General features: G+C 40.7%; 4 protein-coding genes across 6 annotated transcripts; 3 read left to right on the forward strand and 1 right to left on the reverse strand.

Moving 5' to 3' along the window:
• The first annotated feature begins 790 nt into the window (after positions 1-790).
• LOC110509324 (ribosomal RNA small subunit methyltransferase NEP1) lies at positions 791-3,276 on the forward strand. The gene is made up of 5 exons (XM_021590250.2): positions 791-990; positions 1,508-1,609; positions 1,704-1,845; positions 1,974-2,182; positions 2,888-3,276. Exons 1-5 carry the CDS (start codon positions 841-843, stop codon positions 2,999-3,001), a joined length of 717 nt encoding a protein of 238 aa, XP_021445925.2. The 5' UTR covers positions 791-840; the 3' UTR covers positions 3,002-3,276.
• Positions 3,277-3,424: 148 nt separating this feature from the next.
• On the reverse strand, positions 3,425-5,050 carry LOC110509335 (histone H1). Its single transcript, XM_021590257.2, has 2 exons — positions 4,713-5,050; positions 3,425-4,484 (listed from the first exon to the last, which is right to left on the reverse strand). The coding sequence occupies exons 1-2, from the start codon at positions 4,863-4,865 to the stop codon at positions 3,990-3,992; spliced, it is 648 nt and encodes a 215-aa protein (XP_021445932.2). The 5' UTR covers positions 4,866-5,050; the 3' UTR covers positions 3,425-3,989.
• A 9,126-nt stretch (positions 5,051-14,176) lies between these two features.
• LOC110509359 (probable 28S rRNA (cytosine-C(5))-methyltransferase) lies at positions 14,177-20,911 on the forward strand. 3 transcript variants are annotated; one of them, XM_021590271.2, is made up of 16 exons: positions 14,177-14,344; positions 15,054-15,181; positions 15,348-15,390; positions 15,491-15,558; positions 15,726-15,982; positions 16,138-16,339; positions 16,486-16,685; positions 16,822-16,911; positions 17,105-17,192; positions 17,342-17,482; positions 18,735-18,874; positions 18,990-19,079; positions 19,191-19,313; positions 19,499-19,596; positions 19,705-19,841; positions 19,951-20,911. In XM_021590271.2, exons 2-16 carry the CDS (start codon positions 15,076-15,078, stop codon positions 20,418-20,420), a joined length of 2,253 nt encoding a protein of 750 aa, XP_021445946.2. In that variant the 5' UTR covers positions 14,177-14,344; positions 15,054-15,075; the 3' UTR covers positions 20,421-20,911. The 3 variants fall into 3 exon arrangements, with proteins under 3 accessions (XP_021445946.2, XP_021445941.2, XP_036824910.1); XM_021590266.2 differs by having other exon boundaries at positions 14,181-14,334; XM_036969015.1 differs by having other exon boundaries at positions 14,243-14,264.
• A 143-nt stretch (positions 20,912-21,054) lies between these two features.
• Positions 21,055-25,609, forward strand: LOC110509378 (inhibitor of growth protein 4). Its single transcript, XM_021590277.2, has 8 exons — positions 21,055-21,187; positions 21,486-21,557; positions 22,064-22,230; positions 22,326-22,440; positions 23,290-23,404; positions 23,535-23,679; positions 23,816-23,877; positions 24,860-25,609. The coding sequence occupies exons 1-8, from the start codon at positions 21,151-21,153 to the stop codon at positions 24,897-24,899; spliced, it is 753 nt and encodes a 250-aa protein (XP_021445952.1). The 5' UTR covers positions 21,055-21,150; the 3' UTR covers positions 24,900-25,609.
• The last annotated feature ends 18 nt before the right edge of the window (positions 25,610-25,627 follow it).

The raw sequence follows: 25,627 nt of genomic DNA on the forward strand, positions 1-25,627 counted from the left end.
TGTGTGGATGTAAATGAATAGGGAAAGGGGGATATCTAGTCAGTTTTACAACTGAATGCATTCAACTGAAATGTGTCTTGCGCATTTAACCCAATCCCTCTGAATCAGAGGTGCGGTCATAGATATAGGGCTGATAATTCTACAAAATAAAGTTGCTTTTTTAATGTGAAGGGAGTTGTATTTCTTATGGAGTAATAACGTATACATGTAATATGTGATTGTTATACATGTTTCTAATAGCTAGGTCAAAACTGTGGACAGGTAAGCGGGTAGGACTAGTGATTGGGCGCTATTTAGTGTAGGCTATTTGATCGGAGTAACCTAATGTAAAACGTTTCCTTCTAATGACATTGTCATACATTTGATCTCCGGTCTGAAAGCTACAGAAAAGGCCACATACTATTTCTACTATATGCTATATCTGCTACATGATTTACGTTAGATTTCGTTTTTTGACTGAATGTTGGTGGAGCTCTGCAGCGATACGTCTCTCCAACATCACCCTGGAGAGGCGGCTGGGACTGGACATGATAAATATTTTCGCGTCCCTACCTTTTGACAAAGTGGGCACTGCTTATCTCAGGGCGGCATCAGCGCTCACCTAAAAAGTCCATATGCCACTGGTTGAGATAACCTGTCATTGATTTTCGGCATAATTATGTGAGCTTTTATCTGTTGTTAGAGGTACGTCTTTGTCAGTTTAGCTCAGAAAATGCAGTCTTCGTCAATCTGCCGCCATAGACGGCCGCCTGCTGCCTAATTATTCAAATGAGGGGTAGAACCTTGGCAAAACTCCATCAGTATGACGCGTTATTCCGGCGACTACCATCCCGAAGCAACATGGAAGCCCACAGTTGTGACAAGCGTGGTCTTGAGCATTTAGACGAATATGAACCCAAACCAGCAAAACATATGCGTAGCCTGCACGATCGCATGGTGGAAAGGCGACTAGTAGTTATTTTAGAGGGGGCAACGCTGGAAACAGTGAAGGTAAAGACGAGTATTTTGCTATTCACCTCCGGCACCCAACTGCTGTGTTGGGAAACTAACGTTAAAGCTAATGTTAGCTGCGTCTCTTACTTCCTGCGTTATTGGATATAAACAATTTGGATAGCTTCCTGTTCAACCAGACTTGCATGGTAGATTTGTGATATGAATATTGCATTCTGCACGATAACTGTGTTTTGTGACTGAATGGAACTATTTGTTATTAGTTAGCACCTGCCTGCAGGCCCACTGATGCATATCCTAAAGCAGGGTTTCCCAAACTCGGTCCTGGGCCCCCCCTGTGTACACGTTTTGTTTTTTGTCCTAGCACTACACAGCTGATTCAAATAACCAACCCATCATCAAGCTTTAATTATTTGAATCAGCTGTGTAGTGCTAGGGCAAAAACCTTAACGTGCCCCCAGGACCAAGTTTGGAAAACCCTGTTCTAAATAGTGGGCATGGAAGTTGCACCATAATCAAAGAAGGATGTTAATCATGTTCTACTCTTTCCCCTCAGGTTGGCAAGACATTTGAACTGCTGAACTGTGACCAACACAAGGGCATGATAATCAAAAGTGGACGGGACCCAGGGAAGATTCGACCTGACATTACACATCAGGTAAGCTGTCATTTTCACTTTGACCCAGGAATACCAGTCATCTTTCTTCTTCGCTCCTCTAACCCAGCCATATCCTGTAATTGTTCCCCCCCAGTGTTTGTTGATGCTGATGGACAGTCCATTGAACAGGGCAGGTCTCCTGCAAGTTTACATCCACACAGAGAGGAACGCCCTGATTGAGATCAACCCACAGACACGCATCCCCCGAACCTTCAACCGCTTCTGTGGCCTCATGGGTAAGCCTGCTACGTTCTGCTGAAATTCTCTAAATACCTTCTCTCCTACCATCCTCCTCTCCTACCCCTCTATTGTACTGTATTTCTCCCTCTCTCATTTCATCCCACTTGTATTTGTCTCCTCCTAGTCCAGCTCCTGCACAAGCTGAGTGTGAGGGCGGCTGACGGCCCCCAACGCCTGCTGAAGCTCATCAAGAACCCTGTGTCAGACCACCTGCCCCCTGGCTGCCCCCGCATTTGTACCTCCTTCTCCTCTGGGGAGGCAGTGGGCGCCCGCACCGTGGTACCAGAGGAGGGGCCCGCCACTGTGGTGGTCGGAGCATTTGCACACGGAGCGGTGAGTTTAGCTTAAGGCTGTAGGGTAATGGCCCGTGTGCACCGATCCAGGATCAGCTTCACTTACCCTCCCTCATTTACAGACCTTAGATCAGTGTTATGGGGCATCTTCATCCTACTTCTCTGGGGCAGAAGCTGATTTAGGTACTGTTGATGTAGGTAGTGTGTGTTAGAAATGTAGATGTTGGGGGTTGATTTTATTCTCTACCAATTAAAAAAGGAGCTGGAATTTGGTAAATGATTGTGCTACTGCTCCAGTTTGAACTGTTCTGCCTGTGGCTATGATTTCAACTCTCTGGTAGAGATACTCTGAATGATCGGCTATGAAAAGCCAACTGACATTTACTCCTGAGGTGCTGACTTGCTGCACCCTCGACAACCACTGTGATTATTATTATTATTTGACACCGCTGGTCATCTATGAACATTTTGGCCATGTTCTGTTATAATCTCCACCCGGGACAGACAGAAGAGGACTGGCCACCCCACAGCCTGGTTCCTCTCTAGGTTTCTTCCTAGGTTTTGGCCTTTCTAGGGAGTTTTTCCTAGCCACCGTGCTTCTACACCTGCATTGCTTGCTGTTTGGGGTTTTAGGCTGGGTTTCTGTACAGCACTTTGTGACATCAGCTGATGTAAGAATGGCTTTATAAATACATTTGATTGATTATGCATTGGTTTGAGCTCTGCTTGTCCTCTTCTGTCTTAGGTGAATGTGGACTACACAGAGAAGACTGTTTCCATCAGTAACTACCCTCTCTCTGCTGCCCTCACCTGTGCCAAGATGTGCTCTGCCTTTGAGGAGGTCTGGGGCGTGTTGTGATGAAGTTGACAGCACACTGCTGCTCCAGCTAAAAAGGTTGTCAAAATGAACATTGTCTTACGGGGACTAGAAATAGATTGGACAGTCACGTTCAGTCAAGGAACATTGTACAGAAATGGTCCATTTCACCAATTACCTCCTGTGGATTTGTACGATACTATGGGTGTATGTATTGTGTGTAAAATATGGTATTTTACATGTCTTAATTAAGGTAGTTTCAATATGAAATGAATACTGTTTTGAATACACCATCTGTAAGGACTTGGCACCAAATATGGTCTTCCTACTTGTTTTTGTACATGTATCCAGTGCATCATTGTTCCCATGGTTATACAGTGGAAATAATCTGTAGAGTTTGTCCTCTGGTTTCTGTTGTACCTTGTCAAAGAGACTGTAGGGAACAAAACAATTTAACACATGATGGGGACAAAAATCATGTTTTCATGTAATACTGGTCAAATAATCACTCAATATACACTACTGTTCAAAACTTTAGGGTCACTTAAATGGCCTTGTTTTTGAAAGAAAAGCAAATGTTTTGTCCATTAAATAAAATAACATCAAATTGATCAGAAATACAGTGTAGACTATTGTAGCTGGAAACGGCAGATATTTTATGGAATATCTCCATGGGTGTACAGAGGCCCATTATCAGCAACCTCCTGTGTTCCAATGGCACATTGTGTTAGATAATCCAAGTTTGTTTTAAAGGGCTAATTGATCATTAGAAAACCATTTGGTAATTGTTAGTACAGCTGAAAACTGTTCTGATTTAAAGGACATTTCTATGTGACCCCAAACCTTTGAACGGTAGTGTACATGTAATTTGTGAGGAACATTGTATTGATTTTTATTACATTGACAAAATATAACAGTCGTATACGTAAGGCTACGGTAATTTGGCAAATCTACTACGGACATATTATTCTTCTAGTCCATACTCAGTCCATTTCCACAAGGAAGCACGTCTTTTAGCAAGCCCAGGTCACTATATCCGTGGCTTTGTATTGCGGCTTACAACCATTTTACGGGTTTTCTGATTGGCTGCTTTCAAGGACTTTCCTGCAGATTTAGGGGCTTTGTAGCCTGTTTTTTGGACCTTGGCTGGTGATTTTGATGCTTGTCCTGCTGGTTTGTGGCTTTTGCCTACTTGTTTTGGTCTATCTCCTATTTCCCTTTGACCTTTTCCTACAACTGTTTTGTTCTTGTCTGCTGGTTGAGCTGTTTTTCCTGCTGGTTTAGTTGTTTTTGCTCCTGGTTTCAGAGCTTTTCCTGCTGGTTTAGTTGTTTTTGCTCCTGGTTTCAGAGCTTTTCCTGCTGGTTTAGTTGTTTTTGCTCCTGGTTTCTGGCCTTTTCCTGTTGGTTTCAAGGCCTTTCCTTTCTCTGCTGCTGGCTTCAAAATTCCTTTTTTCTGCTTGGCCCTCTCAGCTGCTGCAAGGTTTCTCATGGCTCTTGTCTTAACTCTCTTCTCATACGTCAGTTTCTGTAGTTTTTAGAACAGGAGACGAGAGAGAAACATCTGCATAATTCAAAATTCCCAAATAACTGGTTGTGGTTTGACAATGACAACTTGAGCACCTTTTATCAATGAATTATGCACCATGGTGCAATTTGCTTCCTGCTCAGGTGAAATGAGCCAGTGGAACCTCAAACTGCCAAAGAGCTAAAACAAAAAAAAACACAGACAGAAATGTATTACTTAAACAGTTACCTTGTTGAGTTTAAATGACCCAGATGCACCAACTCCAGTAGTCTGCACCAGTGTCTCCTTCCTCACCAGGCCTTTCACAGCTAAGTTCACACGGGTATTGTTCTTGGTAACATCATAGCCACCAGCAGCCAGGGCATGCTTGAGGTCCACCATGGAGATGCCACCCCGGTGCTTGCACTGGGAGACTACCCGAAGGATGAGCTGGGAGACCCGGGTAGCCACACGCCTTGCATCGTTGGTTTTGGGTGCAGATGTAGCCTCTGCCTGGTACTTGAACAGGCGAACTGGGGTCGCTGGATACAGATGGAGATAGGGATGGGGTCATTAGTTATTCAATATTTTATTTGACATAAACATCACATACTTCAAAATTACTTTTTGAAAATCATTAAGATATTGTAGTGACCTTAACCCAACACCTAGCGACCTGGTCAAGAGCTTTGGATGTCTTGGCGCACCAGGTGTCCTGGGTTTAAGACCCATTTGTGACTACCCCCTGACTTTGCTGCATTGGTGTTAGACATTAGACTGGTTGCAGTCATCAAGAGTGCAGGCGCCGCAATTAACTGTAGTGAAGCACAAGAATGTGCTCTCTGAAGGATGGGGGTAGTGTAGCAACCTTGACCCAAAACCAAGTGACCTCGTCAAAATGTTCCGATCTCTTCGTGTAACAGCTAGGAGTTGACAAGATGTCATCCTGGCCCCGGTTCCCAGGTAACGTTAGCATCCACCTCTAGCCCACACCGGCCAGAGGTTTGTTTAAAGACAATACTATGTGGGTTTGTGCTACCTGGGAATGGGGCAACCCCCCCGAATTTGCTGAAATATGATGCGCAAGCAAATATTGAACAAGCTAAAGAAATTGGCTAGCTAGATCACTCACTTGGCAAAGGCACTTTTTCGTTTCCTGTAACATTCTTCTTCTCTTGGATTGCACGCTTCAATAGCTGACCCAAACGTCTAGCCCCTGCTTTCCCAAGGCCCCGACCACCTGGGTTTTTTACTGGCTTCGTTTGCTGCTTCACGGGCGACTTGACCGGTGGTTTTACTGGCGGTTTACGTTTAACTTTCTCTTGTCCTCGGTTGATTACTGTAACTGTTCCCTTTGATTCTATGTTAACTTTGCCCTTTCTCTCTTGTTTGACATCTTCCTTTTTGCGGGCGTTTTTTGGCATATTGTTGATTACAAGTTGTGGTCGAGCAAATCACACAAAGTAAAGATAACTAGCTAACGTTGCTATATTTGGTTAAACAGTGAGTTGGGAAAGTGGGATACGTTAGCGAACGAAATGATGACAACGTTTTATCAATTTCAATTTACAAAAAACAACAATATCAGTTTTCAAACGGTCGTTCGAAACAATTTTTTAACGGTCGTTCGATAATTATATTGAACGCGGGTCGGGTCACAGAAGCAAGAAAATCAACAAGCCAGCAACCAACATACACTGTAGGTTTGAACTAGCTCCTCACTGCAAGCAAAGCTTAGGCGTGTACTGGTTGGTGGCGCTTATTTGCCTATAATAAAACTACCGTGAGTGTCATTGAAGGAGAACGAAACGTCTCCGCAATAAAGTCGTGTGGTGCTTGGTTGGTATTTGTTGTTTTTGTAACTGTTAATTCACACTTTGAAAAATAATTTACATTTTGAGACATTCGTTTTTCTACATTATTTTCGCTCCCTTGAACACGGAACAAAAATATAAACGCAACATGTAACAGTTTAAAAGATTTTAGTTACAGTTCATGTAAGGAAATCAGTCAATTGAAATAAAATCATTAGGCCCTAATCTATGGATTTCATATAACTGGGAATACAGATATGCATCGGTTGGTCACAGATACTTTAAAAAAAGGTATGAACCTATGTTGTGAACCTGTTTTACGAAGTGATGTCACTGAGTACTACCCCTATATATATGTAGGACCTTCCACCCTTCTCATTTTCCTTATGTGGTTTACCTAACAAGCATCAGGTGACTATTTTACAGGAATACTCAGGAATTTCAATTCATTAGTTTGTTCTTGTATGACCAGAAGTCCTATTTTGTTTACAAAATTACGAAGAAGATTGAAAGCTGAATTTGTTTTATGTATACAGTAACCAAGATACTGTTTTAAATGGCATACAGGTCTGCTCTGACTTTACACGGTTATTGTTCTATTTAGTTATTAATACTTATTTCCAAAAAAGGTCTTAAGAACGTTTATATGTAAAACATTTTGTTATTCAATTATTTTATGATCAGTTTTCATATGTACTTAAAATAGTAGCTACCCTTTTATTTAAATTATTATTTGTTGTTTTATTTCTCAGAATAGTTCCTGATTACACTAAAGAGGGTTTTTAGTCTCTCTTACTACAAGAACCCATGGTTTGGTCTTGAACATCATTTCCAGTTGAGTTTCAAAGGTTATGGAATAAGCTATTTTCACTTTAAATTGACTTAAATGGTGCAGATCTCGGTTCCTTATCGTTTACGTTCACTGCTCCTACGTCTTTGACTCATCCTACTACAGTTTATACTTTTATATAATCTTTGCTGTTTTGTCTTTGTCTATATTATCTCTTAATGCTAGGGGGTTACGAAACAGTGTGAAGCACAAGGCCTTATTTTTATTTTCTAAACAATTTCGAACAGATTTTAGCTTTTTTCAAGAGTCTCACTCAATTTTGGCTGATGCCAACTTCTGGAGGTCACAGTGGGGCAACGATATTTGTCTTTCCCATGGATCTGAACGCTCTGCTGGTGTCACTACAATGAAAAATACCTTTGGTGGTAATATTCTACACTCGGAATGTGACCCCTTTGGTCACTTTATTTGTCTTGTGATCAGTTACAATGACATTACGCTCATTACTGTAAACTTCTACGGGTACAACACCAAACATGAGAATGATCAGTTACAATGACATTACACTCATTACTGTAAACTTCTACTGGCACAACACAAAACATGAGAATGATAAGTTACAATGACATTACGCTCATTACTGTAAACTTCTACGGGTTCAACACCAAACATGAGAATGATAAGTTACAATGACATTACGCTCATTACTGTAAACTTCTACGGGTACAACACCAAACATGAGAATGATCAGTTACAATGGCATTACACTCATTACTGTAAACTTCTACTGGTACAACACCAAACATGAGAATGATCAGTTACAATGACATTACACTCATTACTGTCAACTTCTACTGGTACAACACCAAACATGAGAATGATGAGTTACAATGACATTACGCTCATTACTGTAAACTTCTACGGGTACAACACCAAACATGAGAATGATCAGTTACAATGGCATTACACTCATTACTGTAAACTTCTACTGGTACAACACCAAACATGAGAATGATCAGTTACAATGACATTACACTCATTACTGTAAACTTCTACTGGTACAACACCAAACATGAGAATGATGAGTTGCTTGAATCTATAGAGAAACATATACTTCATTGGTTATCTAAATTTCCCAATTTGTTATTATTGATAGGAGGGGACTTTAACATTACAATAGATAATTCAACTGATAGATGGCCCCCAGGTAGGCCAACCAATCAGAATGTGGGTTTAATACTTTTTATGGAAAAGTTTGATCTTACTGATATATGGAGAGAGAGGTTTCCGGCCGAAAGATCATTCACTTGGAGTAACAAAACAGGTTCCAGACAATCCAGAATATATTTTTGGCTTATATCCAAATGTATTGATAGTGAGTGTGTTACTACAAATATTTGTACTACTCCCCTCACAGACCATAAGGCTATTTACATTGATATCAAAATATTTACCCCTGATACTAACCTTGGTAGAGCATCCTACTGGAAGCTAAATAGCTCATTATTAAATAATGATATAGTTACATTTGAGGTGAAAGATCTGCTCTCACACTTTTGGGAAAAGGCTTGTGAAGAAAAGTCTTATTGCAAGAACTGGGAGCTCTTTAAATTTGAGGTGTCCAAATACCTTAGAAAATATGGTAGTAATCTTGCTAAGACCAGAAGAGCCGAGGAGGAAAAGGTGATCATTAAGATAACTTCCCTTTCGCAGAGGTCCCCAGCTGACCTCTTGGGGGAGGAGAAGATGGAACTAATTGAGTTACAAAATAAACTGGATAACATATATAAATTAAAAGCAGAAGAAGCCTTTATTAGATCTAGGAAAAAATGGATTGAGGAGGGAGAACAGAATTCATCCTATTTCTTTAGACTTGAGAAATTTCACTCTAAAAATAACACTATCCATAAGTTAAACATTGATGGTGTTATTACAGATGACCAAAAATTAATCGCTAAATACTGCAGCAATTTTTACAGAAAATTGTATAGCTCTACGAACTGTCAGGAATCCACAGATATGTTTTTTTAACTCACTGAATAATGTTCACTCTATCAGTGATATAGAATCTAAACAGTGTGATGAACCCATCAAAGTTGAAGAGATTATAGAGTCTATCAAACATCTAAAGAACAATAAATCACCAGGTGTTGATGGAATTACATCAGAATTTTACAAATTATTTTCTGAACAAGAACCCTTCCTATTTGAAGTCTTTTTAGAGAGTATTAAAAACAATGTTCTCCCTCCTACAACGAGTCAGGGGTTAATAACATTGATACCTAAACCCAAATAAGAAGTGCTGCTCATCGATAACTGGTGTCCAATTTGTCTTCTTAATAATGACTATAAGATATTAGCCTCACTACTTGCAAAAAGAATTAAAGAAGTCCTGGATGCAATCATTGATGAAACACAGTCTGGTTTCATGAGGAACAGACATATTTCTAACAATGTCAGACTAGTATTAGACGTACTTGACTACTCAGACCTAATAACTGAGGATAGTTTCATATTATTTTTAGATTTTTATAAAGCTTTTGACACAGTAGAGCATCAGTTTCTCTTCCACTCCCTTGAGAGACTTGGCTTTGGGGATTGTTTTCTGTAAGGCTATTAAGACTCTCTATGCAAATGGTAACAGCTCTATCAAATTTAAATATGGCACCTCACCTAGATTTGAGTTAAAGAGAGGAATTAGGCAAGGTTGTCCTATCTCTCCGTACCTGTTTTTATTAATCACCCAACTTCTTGCAAATTCTTTAAATAATAGTCCTGTACAAGGTATCTCCATAGCTGGTAAAGAAATGATTATACAGTGCCTTGCGAAAGTATTCGGCCCCCTTGAACTTTGCGACCTTTTGCCACATTTCAGGCTTCAAACATAAAGATATAAAACTGTATTTTTTTGTGAAGAATCAACAACAAGTGGGACACAATCATGAAGTGGAATGACATTTTTTTGGATATTTCAAACTTTTTTAACAAATCAAAAACTGAAAAATTGGGCGTGCAAAATTATTCAGCCCCTTTACTTTCAGTGCAGCAAACTCTCTCCAGAAGTTCAGTGAGGATCTCTGAATGATCCAATGTTGACCTAAATGACTAATGATGATAAATACAATCCACCTGTGTGTAATCAAGTCTCCGTATAAATGCACCTGCACTGTGATAGTCTCAGAGGTCAGTTAAAAGCGCAGAGAGCATCATGAAGAACAAGGAACACACCAGGCAGGTCCGAGATACTGTTGTGAAGAAGTTTAAAGCCGGATTTGGATACAAAAAGATTTCCCAAGCTTTAAACATCCCAAGGAGCACTGTGCAAGCGATAATATTGAAATGGAAGGAGTATCAGACCACTGCAAATCTACCAAGACCTGGCCGTCCCTCAAAAATTTCAGCTCATACAAGGAGAAGACTGATCAGAGATGCAGCCAAGAGGCCCATGATCACTCTGGATGAACTGCAGAGATCTACAGCTGAGGTGGGAGACTCTGTCCATAGGACAACAATCAGTCGTATATTGCACAAATCTGGCCTTTATGGAAGTGTGGCAAGAAGAAAGCCATTTCTTAAAGATATCCATAAAAAGTGTTGTTTAAATTTTGCCACAAGCCACCTGTGAGACACACCAAACATGTGGAAGAAGGTGCTCTGGTCAGATGAAACCAAAATTGAACTTTTTGGCAACAATGCAAAACGTTATGTTTGGTGTAAAAGCAACACAGCTCATCACCCTGAACACACCATACCCACTGTCAAACATGGTGGTGGCAGCATCATGGTTTGGGCCTGCTTTTCTTCAGCAGGGACAGGGAAGATGGTTAAAATTGATGGGAAGATGGATGGAGCCAAATACAGGACCATTCTGGAAGAAAACCTGATGGAGTCTGCAAAAGACCTGAGACTGGGACGGAGAGTTGTCTTCCAACAAGACAATGATCCAAAACATAAAGCAAAATCTACAATGGAATGGTTCAAAAATAAACATATCCAGGTGTTAGAATGGCCAAGTCAAAGTCCAGACCTGAATCCAATCGAAGAATATGTGGAAAGAACTGAAAACTGCTGTTCACAAATGCTCTCCATCCAACCTCACTGAGCTCGAGCTGTTTTGCAAGGAGGAATGGGAAAAAATGTCAGTCTCTCGATGTGCAAAACTGATAGAGACATACCCCAAGCGACTTACAGCTGTAATCGCAGCAAAAGGTGGCGCTACAAAGTATTAACTTAAGGGGGCTGAATAATTTTGCACGCCCAATTTTTCAGTTTTTGATTTGTTAAAAAAGTTTAAAATATCCAATAAATGTCGTTCCACTTCATGATTGTGTCCCACTTGTTGTTGATTCTTCACAAAAAAATAGTTTTATATCTTTATGTTTGAAGCCTGAAATGTGGCAAAAGGTCGCAAAGTTCAAGGGGGCCGAATACTTTTGCAAGGCACTGTAAGCCAGCTGGCTGACGATACTACACTTTTTCTGAAAGACGCTAACCAAATTTCCATATCGATCAATGTGATACAATCCTTTTCCAAAGCGTCTGGTGTATATCTTAACATTAAGAAATGTGAACTCATGGCTGTCAAAGATTGTGTGACACCTTCATATTATGGTATTCCAGTAAAAGAAGAACTTACATATTTAGGCATAACCATTACAAAGGATCAGAAGTCTAGAGGCTTACTAAATGTTAACCCTCTTATTAAAAAAACCCAGAAGAAACTAAATCAATGGCTACAGAGGGACTTGTCTTTAAAAGGTAGAGTCCTAATAACCAAGGCTGAAGGTATCTCTAGACTAACATATGGTGCGCTATCTTTATATCTTGACCGTAAAATAAGCAAGGAGATAGACCAGATGCTTTTCAACTTTCTGTGGAGAAACCATACCCATTACCTTAGGAAAACTGTTGTAATGAACACTTATGAGAATGGTGGGCGGAATTTTCTGGACTTTACTACCTTAAATAATACTTTTAAGATCAATTGGATAAAACAATTCCTAAGAAGACCCACTTCTATCTGGAATTTTATTCCTCATCATGTCTTCTCTACTTTTGGTGGACTTCATGTTGTTTTGCAATGATAATATTGACAAAGTTCCAGTGAAACGTTCTGCTTTTCATCGGCAGGTTTTCTTGTCATGGTCCTTAATTTATAAACACAATTTTTCTCCACGCAGATATTATATATGGAATAATCATGATATAGCGTATAAAAATACTTTTGTTTTTAGAATATTGGTTTCTGAAATAATATCCTATTGGTGAGCCAACTGGTAAATGCAGAGGGTCTTTTACTCAGTTATAAAGAATTCTTATCACTTTACAAGGTCCCTGTAACACCTAAAGATTTTGCAATTGTTTTAGATGCCATTCCCTCAGGTGTTGCTATGTTATTCAGGAACGTGTCAAGACCGGACCCTCAGAGCCTACCTTCTGTTGACCCTGTTGACTCATCAGTAGGAAAGATTTGTTTCTCTTTTGGTCCATTCAACAACAGAGCGATACGATCCTTGTTTCAGCAGGATGTTGTATACCTTATGTCATGCCTTATTGGAATGGATTTATTGATCATATCTGTTTGAAAAAAGTTTGGATGTTGCCACACACATACCTACTTGTTAACAAAATTAAGGAAGTTTCCTTTAAAATTATTCGTAAATATTATCCTGCCAACCACTATATGAAAAAGTTTAAGGAAAACATCAACTCAAATTGCTCCTTTTGTAATGACCACCCAGAAACAGTTGTGCATCTTTTTTGGCATTGTATGCATGTAAGAAAACTGTGGCAAGACATCAGTAGGTTTATAATTGAACACATTTATGAAGATTTTACACTATTGTGGAGAGATGTACTGTTTGGATTCTTTACATACAATAGAAATAAGCGGAATCATTTTTATGTAATTAATTTCATTATTCTTTTGGCCAAATTTCATATACACAAATGTAAATTTACAAACAGAAAACCACATTTTCGTACCCTACAAAAAGAAATTGAACTGTATTTTAAGACGGTTAAATGCTCTACTAACAAAAAAGATGTTAGAATTGTAAGTATATGCATGTCCCTTAAGGTCCTTGTGTAATTGTAATGTGATAGTGTACCCCCTAGCTCGATTGTCTATTGTTTGTAATCTATGTATGCTTGTGTTCCCTCATGTGCTTTATGTATTGATTTGAAATTAATAAAAAATAAAATTAAAATAAAAACATTGACCATATAATGTAATGTTGTTACATGTAACTAACTAGCTTGACTTGCCACCGTGTGAAACATGTATGCTACCATATGTTACTAAAAAGAGCAAACAATATTATAAAATGTAATCCAGGAGTTTATGTTTGAATTCTGGTTCTCTCACAACACAAGTCACTCAGAAAAGCATCTGTAGGCAGAAGCATGCTACATGTACATTTGGCATTTGAAAATAAATACAGCTGTGCTATGCTACCGAATGCAAAATGTATCTGTATCATAAAAGTGTAGTGCAATATTCCCTTTTTTTGCCACACACACATACTCTCTCACTAGGGACAAATGTTTTGGCTACTTGTCCAGAGGTTTGAGCTTTAGAAGTGGATCTGCAGCAAAAGTAGACCTTTACTGCCATCTACAGGTCAAAGGTCAGACTAGCATTCAGTAAAATGTAAACATGGGCGATCCACAGAAAATGGAAATGTGTGTGTTTCTGTTTGAGAAGTTAAACCAGTTAATTCCCTTATAACTGAGTGTCTTGCATCATGTATTATTTTATTGGTTGTAAATTAAATACGGTTTATTTTACAGTAAAAAAATAAAAATAAAAAAAGGACCTTCCACCCCCACCTGGGATATGGCTGCCTGATGAATTAAGGGTCGAAACGTTGTTATAAATATCACCTGGGAGCATGAGCAGCAGTGCGCAGCGTTTTCCTATCTTTTCCATCAGCTCATGAAAAATGGGACCAACACTTTGCATGTTGCGTTTCTATTTTTTTTCAGTATATAATCGAAATGTTTTGATTATTCTCTCTGATTGTCAATGTCCCAGGGAAATAACATATTATTAATCGGGACAACGCATCCAACTGAAACATTTTCACGTAGGTCTACACGAAACGAAATGAGCATTTTGCCTTCGTATATCACATGCGCCGGAAACGCGTGGCTGTTTCTTCCGGGAATCAACGTGCACGAGGAAAAAAAACACATGTGCGTAAATTTGATCTGTTAACTGGAATCAAGGATCGAATAAATACATTATACTTTAACTATTGCAAAGGTGGGTTTTGGTGAGTTGTAAAGATAAATACCGTGATTATTTGTGCCATACACAAGTGAATAAAAAAGTAATGGTGACGGACATGCACTGCGTATGTGATATCAAATTCCAACTAACGAACATTCTTTACTGCTCATAGCAGCCTCATGAGATGAATGTTGGGTTGTCTCTAGAATGCAACTCGTCTGTTTTTTTAAGTCAACGTGTCGTTAGCTAATTACCGGCACATCATCATACTTGAATATAGGGTGTTACCATTGATGGATAACGTTAGCATGCGTGGAAAAGTGTACTAACATTAGCAGTTGTCAACTAGTTAGCTAGATAGCTACCTAACATTCTTATGACGAGAATGCTGTCATGTGAAAAGGACTTTCCACGTATTGTAATAACCAACGTTACATATTACACCGTGATGTTAGAGACAACTTTTTTCTATTTCACATAGCTTTTTATTTCTCCACGTCAGTGCTGGTCAGAGTTAGGTGATATGTTCTCAGGAGCATTTTCAGTAAACACTTCAAGTTAAGCTGATTTGTCGTTATTTATCATTTTGTTATTTGCAACATTCTTGGAACAGATTCTGAGCAACATGTTACTGAGAATACCATCTTTCAGAGCTGCCATCAGTGCATAGATAGTGACTACTTTAATCCCATTCTGATCCTATGCCGTAGTGTGTAAATCCAACATGATCATGAGCTATATCTTCTCTCCAGACTACCTGTGTAGGTGTCAGTCATGGGCAGGAAGTTGGATCCCACCACTTATGTGAAGAAGGGGCCGGGGCGGAAGTCCAGGAAGCAGAAAGGAGCAGAGACTGAGCTGGCCAAGTTCTTAACGGATGGTGAGAGGGATGCTATTATAACATACAGCTTCTAAAGAGCTGAAGTCATGCTCAGTATAACTTCACTTGCTGGGAGTACAGTGGCACTAAAGCAAAGATGCATGACTGGGAATGAGACATGCAGCTTTAGAGGTTGATGCTCACTAACTATGCTTGTCATTTGCAGAGGATACTGCACCAAAACGACTGTCAAGCAGGTCCAGGAAAAGGTCAGTTTGTAGTCTTTTGTATGTTATGTCGTCAATCCCTTTTTTTAAACCACTATGTAATGTGTCACACACTTTTGCTGAAGATGATGATGTTTTGTAGAGCTGGGAAGCGAGCTCAAGTGACCAAAAAGCCCAAGGAAAGCATTGAGAAGGAGGAGCCAAAAAAAGGTAAGTTACTGTTAATTTGTAAGCATTGGGGGGGGGGGGGGGGGGGGTAAGTCACCCCAGTCCATGTGGATCCAGAGTCAGACAGCCCCATCCATTCACTATGTTCTCAATACAATAGCCATGAATGTCTATGGGGATTTAATTGGTTTGTTTCCCCTGTTCTCAAGGATTCACAGATGAAAACAGTGAATGGCTGAAGCCAGCAAAGAGGAAGCGTGAGGTCGGCCAATCAGATAACGAGGACGACAGTGACAGCCAATGGGAGCAGGAAGAGGACGAGGGACAAGAGGGAGGGGAGAACAATAAAGGGAAAAACATTCTAATTGAGGGAGATGGTGATGATAACGATGACCTGGTTGATGACTACGGTGCATTGGAGGACAGCAGTGAAGGAGAGGGAGAAGTAGATGGTGATGGAGAGGAGGTATGTGAAATTATTCACTGAATTTGTGTCCAGGACATGTTCTATATAGCAAAACAATGTGCGTCCTTCAAAGTTCTTACTGTTCTTTAGCAAGGTGCTGAATCTTTGTCTGTTGAATCATCTGTTCCGTACTCCTCTTTTCATCCCTCGTTCAGCTGCTCCCCATCGAGCGAGCTGCCAGGAAGCAGAAGAAGCTGCAGGAAGCAATGGGCCAGGAGAGTGGTGATGATGATGATGATGATGATAATAAGGGGAAGAGTGGAGATGAAGACATGGATGAAGATGACACGGTACAGGCTAATTTAGATGATATGGACAAATTCATACTACCTGGAGCAGAGGAGATAGCAAAAGAGGGTCAGTTTAAAGCTTAGATTTGTACTTTTTTTTAGATTTGACAGTTCTGCTTTTTGTTATGCCAGTTTACACATTGCTACATGTTCTTTATCAGTGCCTGTGGACTCCATCTGTACTGAGTTTCTTTCTCTCTCCTGTGATTGCAGGTGTTTTGCTTGTAGACCTGCAGACCATCCACCAGAGAATAAAGGACAACGTGGATGTTCTCTCTCACTTTGCAACCAAGAGAGAGGAGGGGAAAGAGAGAACAGAGTACCTCTCTCTCCTCAAAAAGGATCTTTCCACTTACTACAGCTACAACAATTTCCTCATAGACAAACTGCTGGATATCTTCCCAGTGTCAGAGGTATGTGTCATTGCTTTGTTCTCCCAAATGTCATAGAAACACAAAATGAACAGGAATCTATGCAAGGTTACGTTTTGTTGTAACGGTTTTGTCATCATGCTGAACTAAGGCTTCCCTCGTTTTATGTGCTTTGTAGCTGATTGATTTCCTGGAGGCCAATGAAATTCAGCGACCTGTCACCATTCGGACCAATACACTGAAGACAAGGAGGAGGGACTTGGCTCAGGTAACAAATCTATTTCAAGTTGGATCAAATAAAGGTGCACCAAATCCACCCCTACCCCCTAGGCAGTTGTGTATCTCTGAAAGGATTAAGACTAAAGATCCATTTGGAATTGACCAAAGGATAATTGGATGCTATTAGTAATGCCTGTTCCTCTGCCAGACTGAATGAGTGACATGTATGTTGTTTGTCCCAGGCCCTGATCAACAGAGGGGTGAATCTGGATCCTCTGGGGAAGTGGTCTAAAGTGGGCCTGGTCATCTTTGACTCCTCAGTACCCATCGGTCAGTACCAGCACACTCCAACCTTTTTATATTTGTATAAAAGATTAGACTGTTAATTCTCTCTTTACTACTGTTATCCTGCTTTCTGTGTGTTATGAGTAAGTATACATTGATGAGTGTATACCCTAGCTGTGTTTTCTTGCTCCCAGGTGCGACCCCAGAGTACCTGGCTGGTCACTACATGCTGCAGGGAGCCTCCAGCTTCCTGCCTGTCATGGCTCTCTCTCCCCAGGAGGGGGAGACTGTGCTCGACATGAGCTCAGCTCCCGGGGGAAAGACCACCTATATGGGTGAGGATGTTAAAAATGAGAGTTGAATGACCATGATCACAATACTGTTTACTGCTGTTGGTCTCTACAATTAGCCTAACAATCAAGGGCAGCCTTTCTTGTGTTGCGACATGCAGCAGCCGTTTTTCTCTTGCTGCGTCTGTCAATAACCACGTTTCCATCCACAGTTTTTATGTGAGTAAATTCATAATGTATAAAAATATATAATACTATAAATGCCGACATATCATTTGTTCAGTCGACATGGTGGGATCTTTTTGTCAAAAATTAATTATGCAAGAAATTTAGGTGGAAACGTGACTTGGGAAACCATGCAATTTATTAGGCTACAAATGAAATAAGTTAGGATCAACTTCACAGGGTGGTGAACTTGATGTTCCTCTCCAATAAATATCATGGGTCTTGCTCTGGTGACATGATGATCGATGCATGACTGCCGTTTGACAAATAAAACTATTCTCGCTCTCATCCATAAAAAAAGGAATGTAGACTAGCCTACCCGGACTGCATCTGAGAGTGCACGTACCCAGACCAGACTAGGCACATTTGCTGTGTAACGCAACAGTTTTTGTGACAAAACTATCAGCAGAGTTGAAAAGGTGATGGAAACTTTAGATATTTATTCGGTACATGAGAACTTAAGTGTGAAAGTACATTTTGTGTGCACTACGTCATCACGGAAGTCAGTTTAGTGAAAACACACCACTTGTGGGAAAATGTGCATACTTTCTTTATGCAGACTTTGGGATATTTGTATGAAAATGTGTTGACGATTGTTTGGAAACCTAGTTACTGACAGTTACTTAATTAGCCATGTCAGCAAACACTTTTTAGATTGGTAAGTTAGTCTAGCCAGCTATCTAATCATGGCCGAATACTGACCAGGCACACAGGGCACGTGCCCAAGGGCCCTGACCTCCAAGGGGCCCCCCCATTGATTTTGTTAGGCACTCTCACTCAGATATCATATTAAAATGGCATAAGTCATGGCAAAGTGTGTAGAATTGCAGGAAATTAACTTTAAAACTAAAATGTTTTGCCTGCGAGGTGGGGGAGCCCCCCAACCATATCTTGCTTAGGGCCCTCAAAAGGGGGCATGTTTTCATGTGCTTCGGTCCCATGAAAACACTTAATTTCTCATTTGGGCCCGATCCTGAACAATATGAAGAACCCCTGATCTGGTGGCTTGACAGGCAAGACTTGTATTTTTATTGGATAACTTATTTATTGTGTATATGTGTGTGTCCCACAGCCCAGTTGATGAGGAACACAGGTGTGATTGTGGCCAATGATGCCAGTGCTGACAGACTGAAGAGTGTGGTGGGCAACATCCACCGTCTGGGAGTCACCAACTCAATGATCTGTAACTACGACGGGAGGCAGTTCCCTAAGGTAATGAGGGGTTCTTGCTCTACATGCAGTTTATACATGTACTGTATGACACAATATAAGTAAGTATGTTACACCCATTGATGGTATGTTAACCTGTTGGTTACTATATTTGCAGGTAATGGGTGGGTTTGACAGAGTGCTGCTTGATGCTCCCTGCTCAGGCACAGGAGTAATCTCCAAAGACCCTGCTGTGAAGACCAGTAAAGTGAGAAAAACCTATTATACACTACATGGGCCTTTTAGATTTATAGTAGACACTGGCCTTTAATGACAACTTCCTGTTCATGTCTTCCTAATCCTACGTCCTGTCTCTCAGGACGAGTCTGACATCCAGCGGTTGGCCCACCTGCAGAAGGAGCTCATCCTGGCGGCCATCGACTCGGTCAACGCTGAGTCTCCCTCTGGAGGCTATCTGGTGTACTGCACATGCTCTATAATGGTGGGTACACAGTGTCACACTGATGACAAATAAACACAATCTAAATTGTGGGGCTTTACTTACAATAAATCATTGCAATTCACTTTATCGTAGACTTTTTGTTGTTGGTGCATGTACAAAATGTCTGATGGTTAAATTCATTTGGACTAGAATAGCTGAAATGACGTAATTGACTTCATCACCAGGTGGAGGAGAACGAGTGGGTAGTGGACTATGCTCTCAAGAAAAGAAACGTCAAACTCGTCCAGACTGGACTGGACTTTGGCAAAGAAGGTTTCACCAGGTAAAGGGGTTATAAGAACACCACATTATTCACATTCATCCAGATATTTACCCGTACCACCCAACCATTTCCTCATGCAATATGAACAAATATATTTTCTCCATGTAGATTCAAAGAGAGACGATTCCATCCCTCTCTGAAACTCTCACGCCGGTTCTATCCTCATTCCCACAACATGGACGGTTTCTTTGTGGCCAAGCTGAAAAAGTTCTCCAACACGGTCCCAACCACAGCAGTTGAAAAAGGTAAAGTAGATGTCATCTTGGATCTAATAAACCACAATGCTTTTTTCCAGTGTCATGGAAACATCACTTGTGTTATAATAAACTAACATCCTGTTATTGTCACTTTCAGACGGAGAAGAGGAAACCGAGCCATCTGAGGCAGTGGAGGTTACAGCTGATTCCTCTGATGAGGACGGACCATCTAATGCAGGGTCTAAGAACAAGTCCAAGAAGCAGAAGCCAGTCCCTGGCAAGCCAACTGTGTCACAGAAGACCACAGCCAACGGGAAGCCAGCCAAAAGCATCGGCAAGAAAACAACAAACCCAAGCACCTTGAAAAAGAATGAGAAACCAACCGGGCAGAAAAAGGCAAAGATCGCTAAGATGGATGGTGGGACTGTGAAAGTGGACGGAGAGCTCAAGAAGTCCAACACAGTCAAAACAGAAGGGGAAACGACCAAACAGTCAAAGGAAGGGAGCAGGTTTGAGAAAAAGGGCGATAAACAGAGGAAATCCCCCATGCAGAGCAAGAAGAGAATGGGGAAGAACAAATTCAATAAGTTGAAGAAGCTGCTGAAAAAAGAAGAGGTTGGACAATGAACATGTATAAAATGTTTATGAAAATGAAGACTAATTATTTTGCAGTTGTCGCTAGTCAGAGAGGTCTAATTTTCATGACAGATCAGTAATTTTCACAAAAGTTGAGCAGAGCATGTTGGCGTTGTTAAATATTGCCTCCCTTCAGACTGAAAATCACTCAGGGCCCCCTTCGAAGGCCCTGAGCCTCAGCCCCTTTTGGAGTAGGTAGATGATGTCCCTAACCACACAGATACTGGATCAGAAATGTTTCATGGCCCTCGTGGATGATTGGTTCTAGGTTAGGAATATGGCAATATGATCCTAGCTCTGGTTGAGGGCAACGTTCTAACTTCAACTCTCGTTAAGCATCACAATTTCACATTTTATTCCTTCCTTGCAATGTTATCTGTTTGGTTTAATTTCATTTTGTGTCTTTTGGTCAAATTGATATGTATTGTAAAGACTAATCCTTGAGACAATAAAATGTTTCAGATTGTTTGCCATATACCCCCATCTTGTGTTTATTTTTATATTACTGCAGTATTGTTGGCTGTGTATGACATCAAATATGTTATTAGATAGTGTTCATAAACGGTATGTTTAATCAATTACATTCAGTCTCTGACACGGTGCAAATACAATATCCGTATGCATTATCGATTGATAATAAAATACCGGTACTTAGATTTGATTTCGGATAAAACCAAAGAACACGTCCTCGCCGGAAGTTGTGTTGTTTACATTTTCCAAGATGGCGGCGGGAATGTATTTGGAACACTATTTGGACAGTGAGTTCATTTTCTATTTAAAAGATTTGAAGATAAAAATCTGCTTATGTTTTCGATAGTTTAGCTATCAATTTAAATTTTTCTGTATGTTTAGTCAATGCGTTGCAAGAAGGAATGCTTTATTTGGAGAATTAGGCCGCTAGCTACCTAGCTAAGCAACACCAACGGTCGTTTTGCCTGCTAGGCAATAGCCTAGCTAGAGTATCTTCACAAATTGAATATACATTTGTTATACCAATAGTTTGTATTTTTAGTGACTATTAGTCAAAAGTTGATGATTGTTAATTTCTCGCCACAGGCATAGAGAACCTGCCATTTGAATTGCAGAGGAACTTCAATTTGATGAGGGACTTGGATCAACGTACGGAGGGTGAGAAATAACACTAACTACAACTGTTACCGACCAATTCACTACTCTGCAGAGTATGTGTGAACCATGTTTACAATGCATAATAAAGTAGCAGTCAGCCCACCCACAAGTTGTGCATTTGAATTGCCCATGATGAATGTATGCAAATGAAATCTGTCTCGCCTCCATAACATTCATGTCCACGGTCCTCAACAATTTACCATTCAATAATCTAATCTTCAAACATCGTCAGGTCATATAGACCAAAAGCTGCACTAGAATTCTGTGAGGCGTCTTTACATAGCAGTACTTTGTTGTGCTTTTGAAGGGCACAGGCATGGGATTTCTTAGATCCATTCATACTTGTAAAAGCCCCAGATACACATACTTCATTTAAAAAAAAACATGTTATGTGGAAGCAAGTGACACAGTAACACACATCACATAAGGCTGATATTCTCAGACAAGTGCCATCAATAAAATTGCTTATCCAAACTTCTCACCCAACCCATCTGTCTTTCTCACAGATCTAAAGGGTCAGATCGACTCCCTGGCAAAAGATTACACATCCAACGCCAGGACCCTCTCGTCTGAACAGAAGCTTACTATTCTGAGGCAGATCCAGCAGTCGTACAGCAAAAGCAAGGAGTTTGGGGATGACAAAGTGCAACTGGCCATGCAGACTTATGAGATGGTCAGTAGTAGTACTTTGGAGCTCTGTGCGTCTTTTGTATTGGAGCCTGTGTGGGTCAGTCAAATGAATCCTAAAGTGCAGTGGTTGTTCCCTAGGTGGACAAGCACATCCGGAGACTGGACACAGACCTGGCCCGCTTTGAGGCCGACCTGAAGGAGAAGCAGATAGAGAGCACAGACTATGATTCCACTTCCAGTAAGGGAAAGAAATGTACGTATTTGAAGTGTGTGTGTGTGTGTGTACGTTCGGGTCTGTTTCTCATGAGTGTTTGCCTTGTAGCATCTTGGCACACTTCAAAATATCAAATCATTCCGAGAAAAAACGATGGTAAATGTATTGTCATTTTGGAGTCACTTTTATTGTAAATAAGAATATATTTCTAAATACTCTACATTCATGTGGATGCTACCATGATTACGGATAGTCCTGAATGAATCGTGAATAATGAGTGAAAGAGGCATAAAATTCATACACCCCCCCCCCCCCCGTTATTGCAATGGTGAAAGGTTAGCATGTCTTGGCGGTGTATTTGTGCATCTAACTTTCTCACCACTCACTGGCCAGTTTATTCACAATTCAGGACTATCCGTAATCATGGTAGCATCGACCTTAATGTCGAGTGTTTAGAAACATGATATTCTTTGTTTACATTAAAAGTGACTCCAAAATGACAATGCATTATTTACCATTCATTTCTATTAGGCACAAAATATTCTGAAACAACCAAAACAAATAGCAAATACATCCAATAAGTTTGTACAGTCACAAGCTTGATGTAATCGTTGCGTGCTAGGAATATGGGACCAAATAATAAACCTTTTACTATTTTAATACACATAAGTGAACTTGTTCCACAGTTTTTGGTCCCCTAAAATGGGGGTGACTATGTACAAAAAGTGTTGTAATTTCTAAACGATTCACCCGATATGGACAAAAATACCCTCAAATTAAAGCTGACCGTCTGCACTTTAACCCCATAGTCATTGTATAATTAAAATGTCACTTATCCAATACTTTTGGAGCTCACTGTATATTTAAAGCTATGTTCTGATATTTCAGGTGAGTCCAGGGGGCTGAAAGAGAAGAAGGTGGCTAAAACTCGGTCTAAAGTGAAGAGCTCAGATGAAGATGGCAGTCCGAAGAGTGCACAGAAGAAAGTCAAACTTCTCCAGCCGTGCGTTTGTTATTGTGCACTCTATCACTTCCTTCCTTGAAGACAATCTCTTTCATTGGCCTTAATTGTGTGTGTGTGTGTGTGTGTGTGTGTGTGTGCGTGCGCGCTCACCCACAACTCTCATTGTCAGGGGGGAGTTCACTGCTCCAGCTGCTAATTTTGGGAATGTGCATCCCTCTGACGTGCTGGACATGCCAGTGGACCCCAATGAGCCCACCTACTGCCTGTGTCACCAGGTGTCCTATGGAGAGATGATTGGCTGTGACAACACAGACGTGAGTTTCCCCAGAAACCTCTGAGTTTCCCCCAGTGTGTGCACTGACCTGACCTATATTGTTGTGTTGATCCTGGGTCTTGAAAGCTACAGTGTGTACAGACTTCATCAAACCCCTGTGTTGATTGTTTTTGCAGTGTTCCATCGAGTGGTTCCACTTTGCCTGCGTGGGCCTGACGACGAAACCAAGAGGGAAATGGTGAGGGAATCAGCCAACCTCCACAGACTAACTGTACATACTACACTCACTGGCCAGTTTATTAGATACACACATCTAGTACAGGGTCAGACCACCCTTTGCCTCTAGAACAGCCTGAATTATTTGGGGCATGGATTCTACAAGTCAGAAACATTCCACAGGGATGTTTGTCCTGCTGACGCGATGGCATCACACAGTTGCTGCAGATTGGACAGTGGTACGCAGGTGACACCAGGCAGGATGGGTCCATGGACTGCTTATGCTAAATCCTGACTCTGCCATCAGCATGACGCAACAGGAACCGGGATTCGTTGGAACAGGTGATGTTTTTCCACTCCTCAATCGTCCGGTGTTGGTGATCACGTGTCCACTGAAGCCACTCTTCTTGTTTTTAGCTGATAGGAGTGGAACCCGGTGTGGTCGTCTGCTGTAATAGCCCATTCGTGCCAAGGATCGATAAGTTGTGCATTCCTAGAGGCCGTTCTGCACAGCACTGTTGCATTGCGCCGTTATTTGTCTGTTTGCGGTCCCGCCTGTTATCTTGTACGATTCTTGCCCTTCTCCTTCGACCTCTCATCAACGCTTACAGTTTTTGCTCACAGGACTGCTGCTGACTGGAGTTTTTTTTGTTTGTCACACCGTTCTCGGTAAACCGCAGACACTGCCGTGTGTGAAAAGCTCAGGAGGGCAGCTGTTTCTGAGATATTGGATCTGACGCGCCTGGCAATGACGATCATACCACACTCAATCGCTTAGGTCACTTGTTTTGCCAATTTTAACGTTCAATCAAACAGTAACTGAATGCCGGCTTTATATAGCAAGCTACGGCCACGTGACTCACTGTCTGTAGGAGAGATCCATTTTTATAAACAGGGTGGTGTACCTGATAAACTGGCCGGTGAGTGTGTATCTTACATAGCGGAAATAATGATGGGATTTTAAGGTTTACAACTGAATATTTCCTTTTTTTCTAACTCTGCAGGTATTGTCCACGCTGCTCTCAAGACAGAAAGAGAAAGTAAGCCCCTAAGGTAGAGGGGCCAACCGATTGTAGAGTCAGGATACTACGTTAGTAATGAAGAGAAAGTAACATGACAGTTTCTGTCCCCAGGATAGTATTACATTGTTTATCGGTCTTCTAGCATTGAACAATTGGTGCTTTCTTTTTTTGTTTACTTGATTGTTCTGTCTTGGTTTAATGCAGTGTGATGGAGATATGTGGTTACAGATGTATTTAAAAATGTTTCAGAGGTTATGAGAGTTGATAGGTACGAGAGTTGCTTTGTTTTTACATTTTTATGTTTCTATTTTTTTGTAACTGAACAATAAACACTAAAATGTGACAGTTAGTGTCCATAATATTGCAGTGTGTGTTTGACTACATGTGATTGACTGGAGTGAAGTGGATTGACGTATTGTAATGGATGCAGTGTTGGACCATCGAGAACTGTTGTGCTTTCAAGTTTGTTACATAATTTTCGATTATATTGTGTGCGCTCTAAAACACGTATTTTAGCCTGACTGAGTGGGGAAATGTTAATTCAAGACATTAGCGCTTTTATCTGTGTGGTAGTTAGTTGATTGAACTACTTTTGACTTTTTACATTTTCAAAATGATAGATCTGGTTAAGAGCGAATACATTGCATAAGGGAAATATCAATACTGTAGCTGACACCTGGGTACATGTGAGGAAAATTGTATTTTCAGTTTGAATACAGCTACTACCTCAAATCAGTCTTGTCCTTTTTG

This window comes from Oncorhynchus mykiss, chromosome 3 (genome assembly GCF_013265735.2).
Source record: "Oncorhynchus mykiss isolate Arlee chromosome 3, USDA_OmykA_1.1, whole genome shotgun sequence".
Lineage (NCBI taxonomy): Eukaryota > Metazoa > Chordata > Actinopteri > Salmoniformes > Salmonidae > Oncorhynchus > Oncorhynchus mykiss.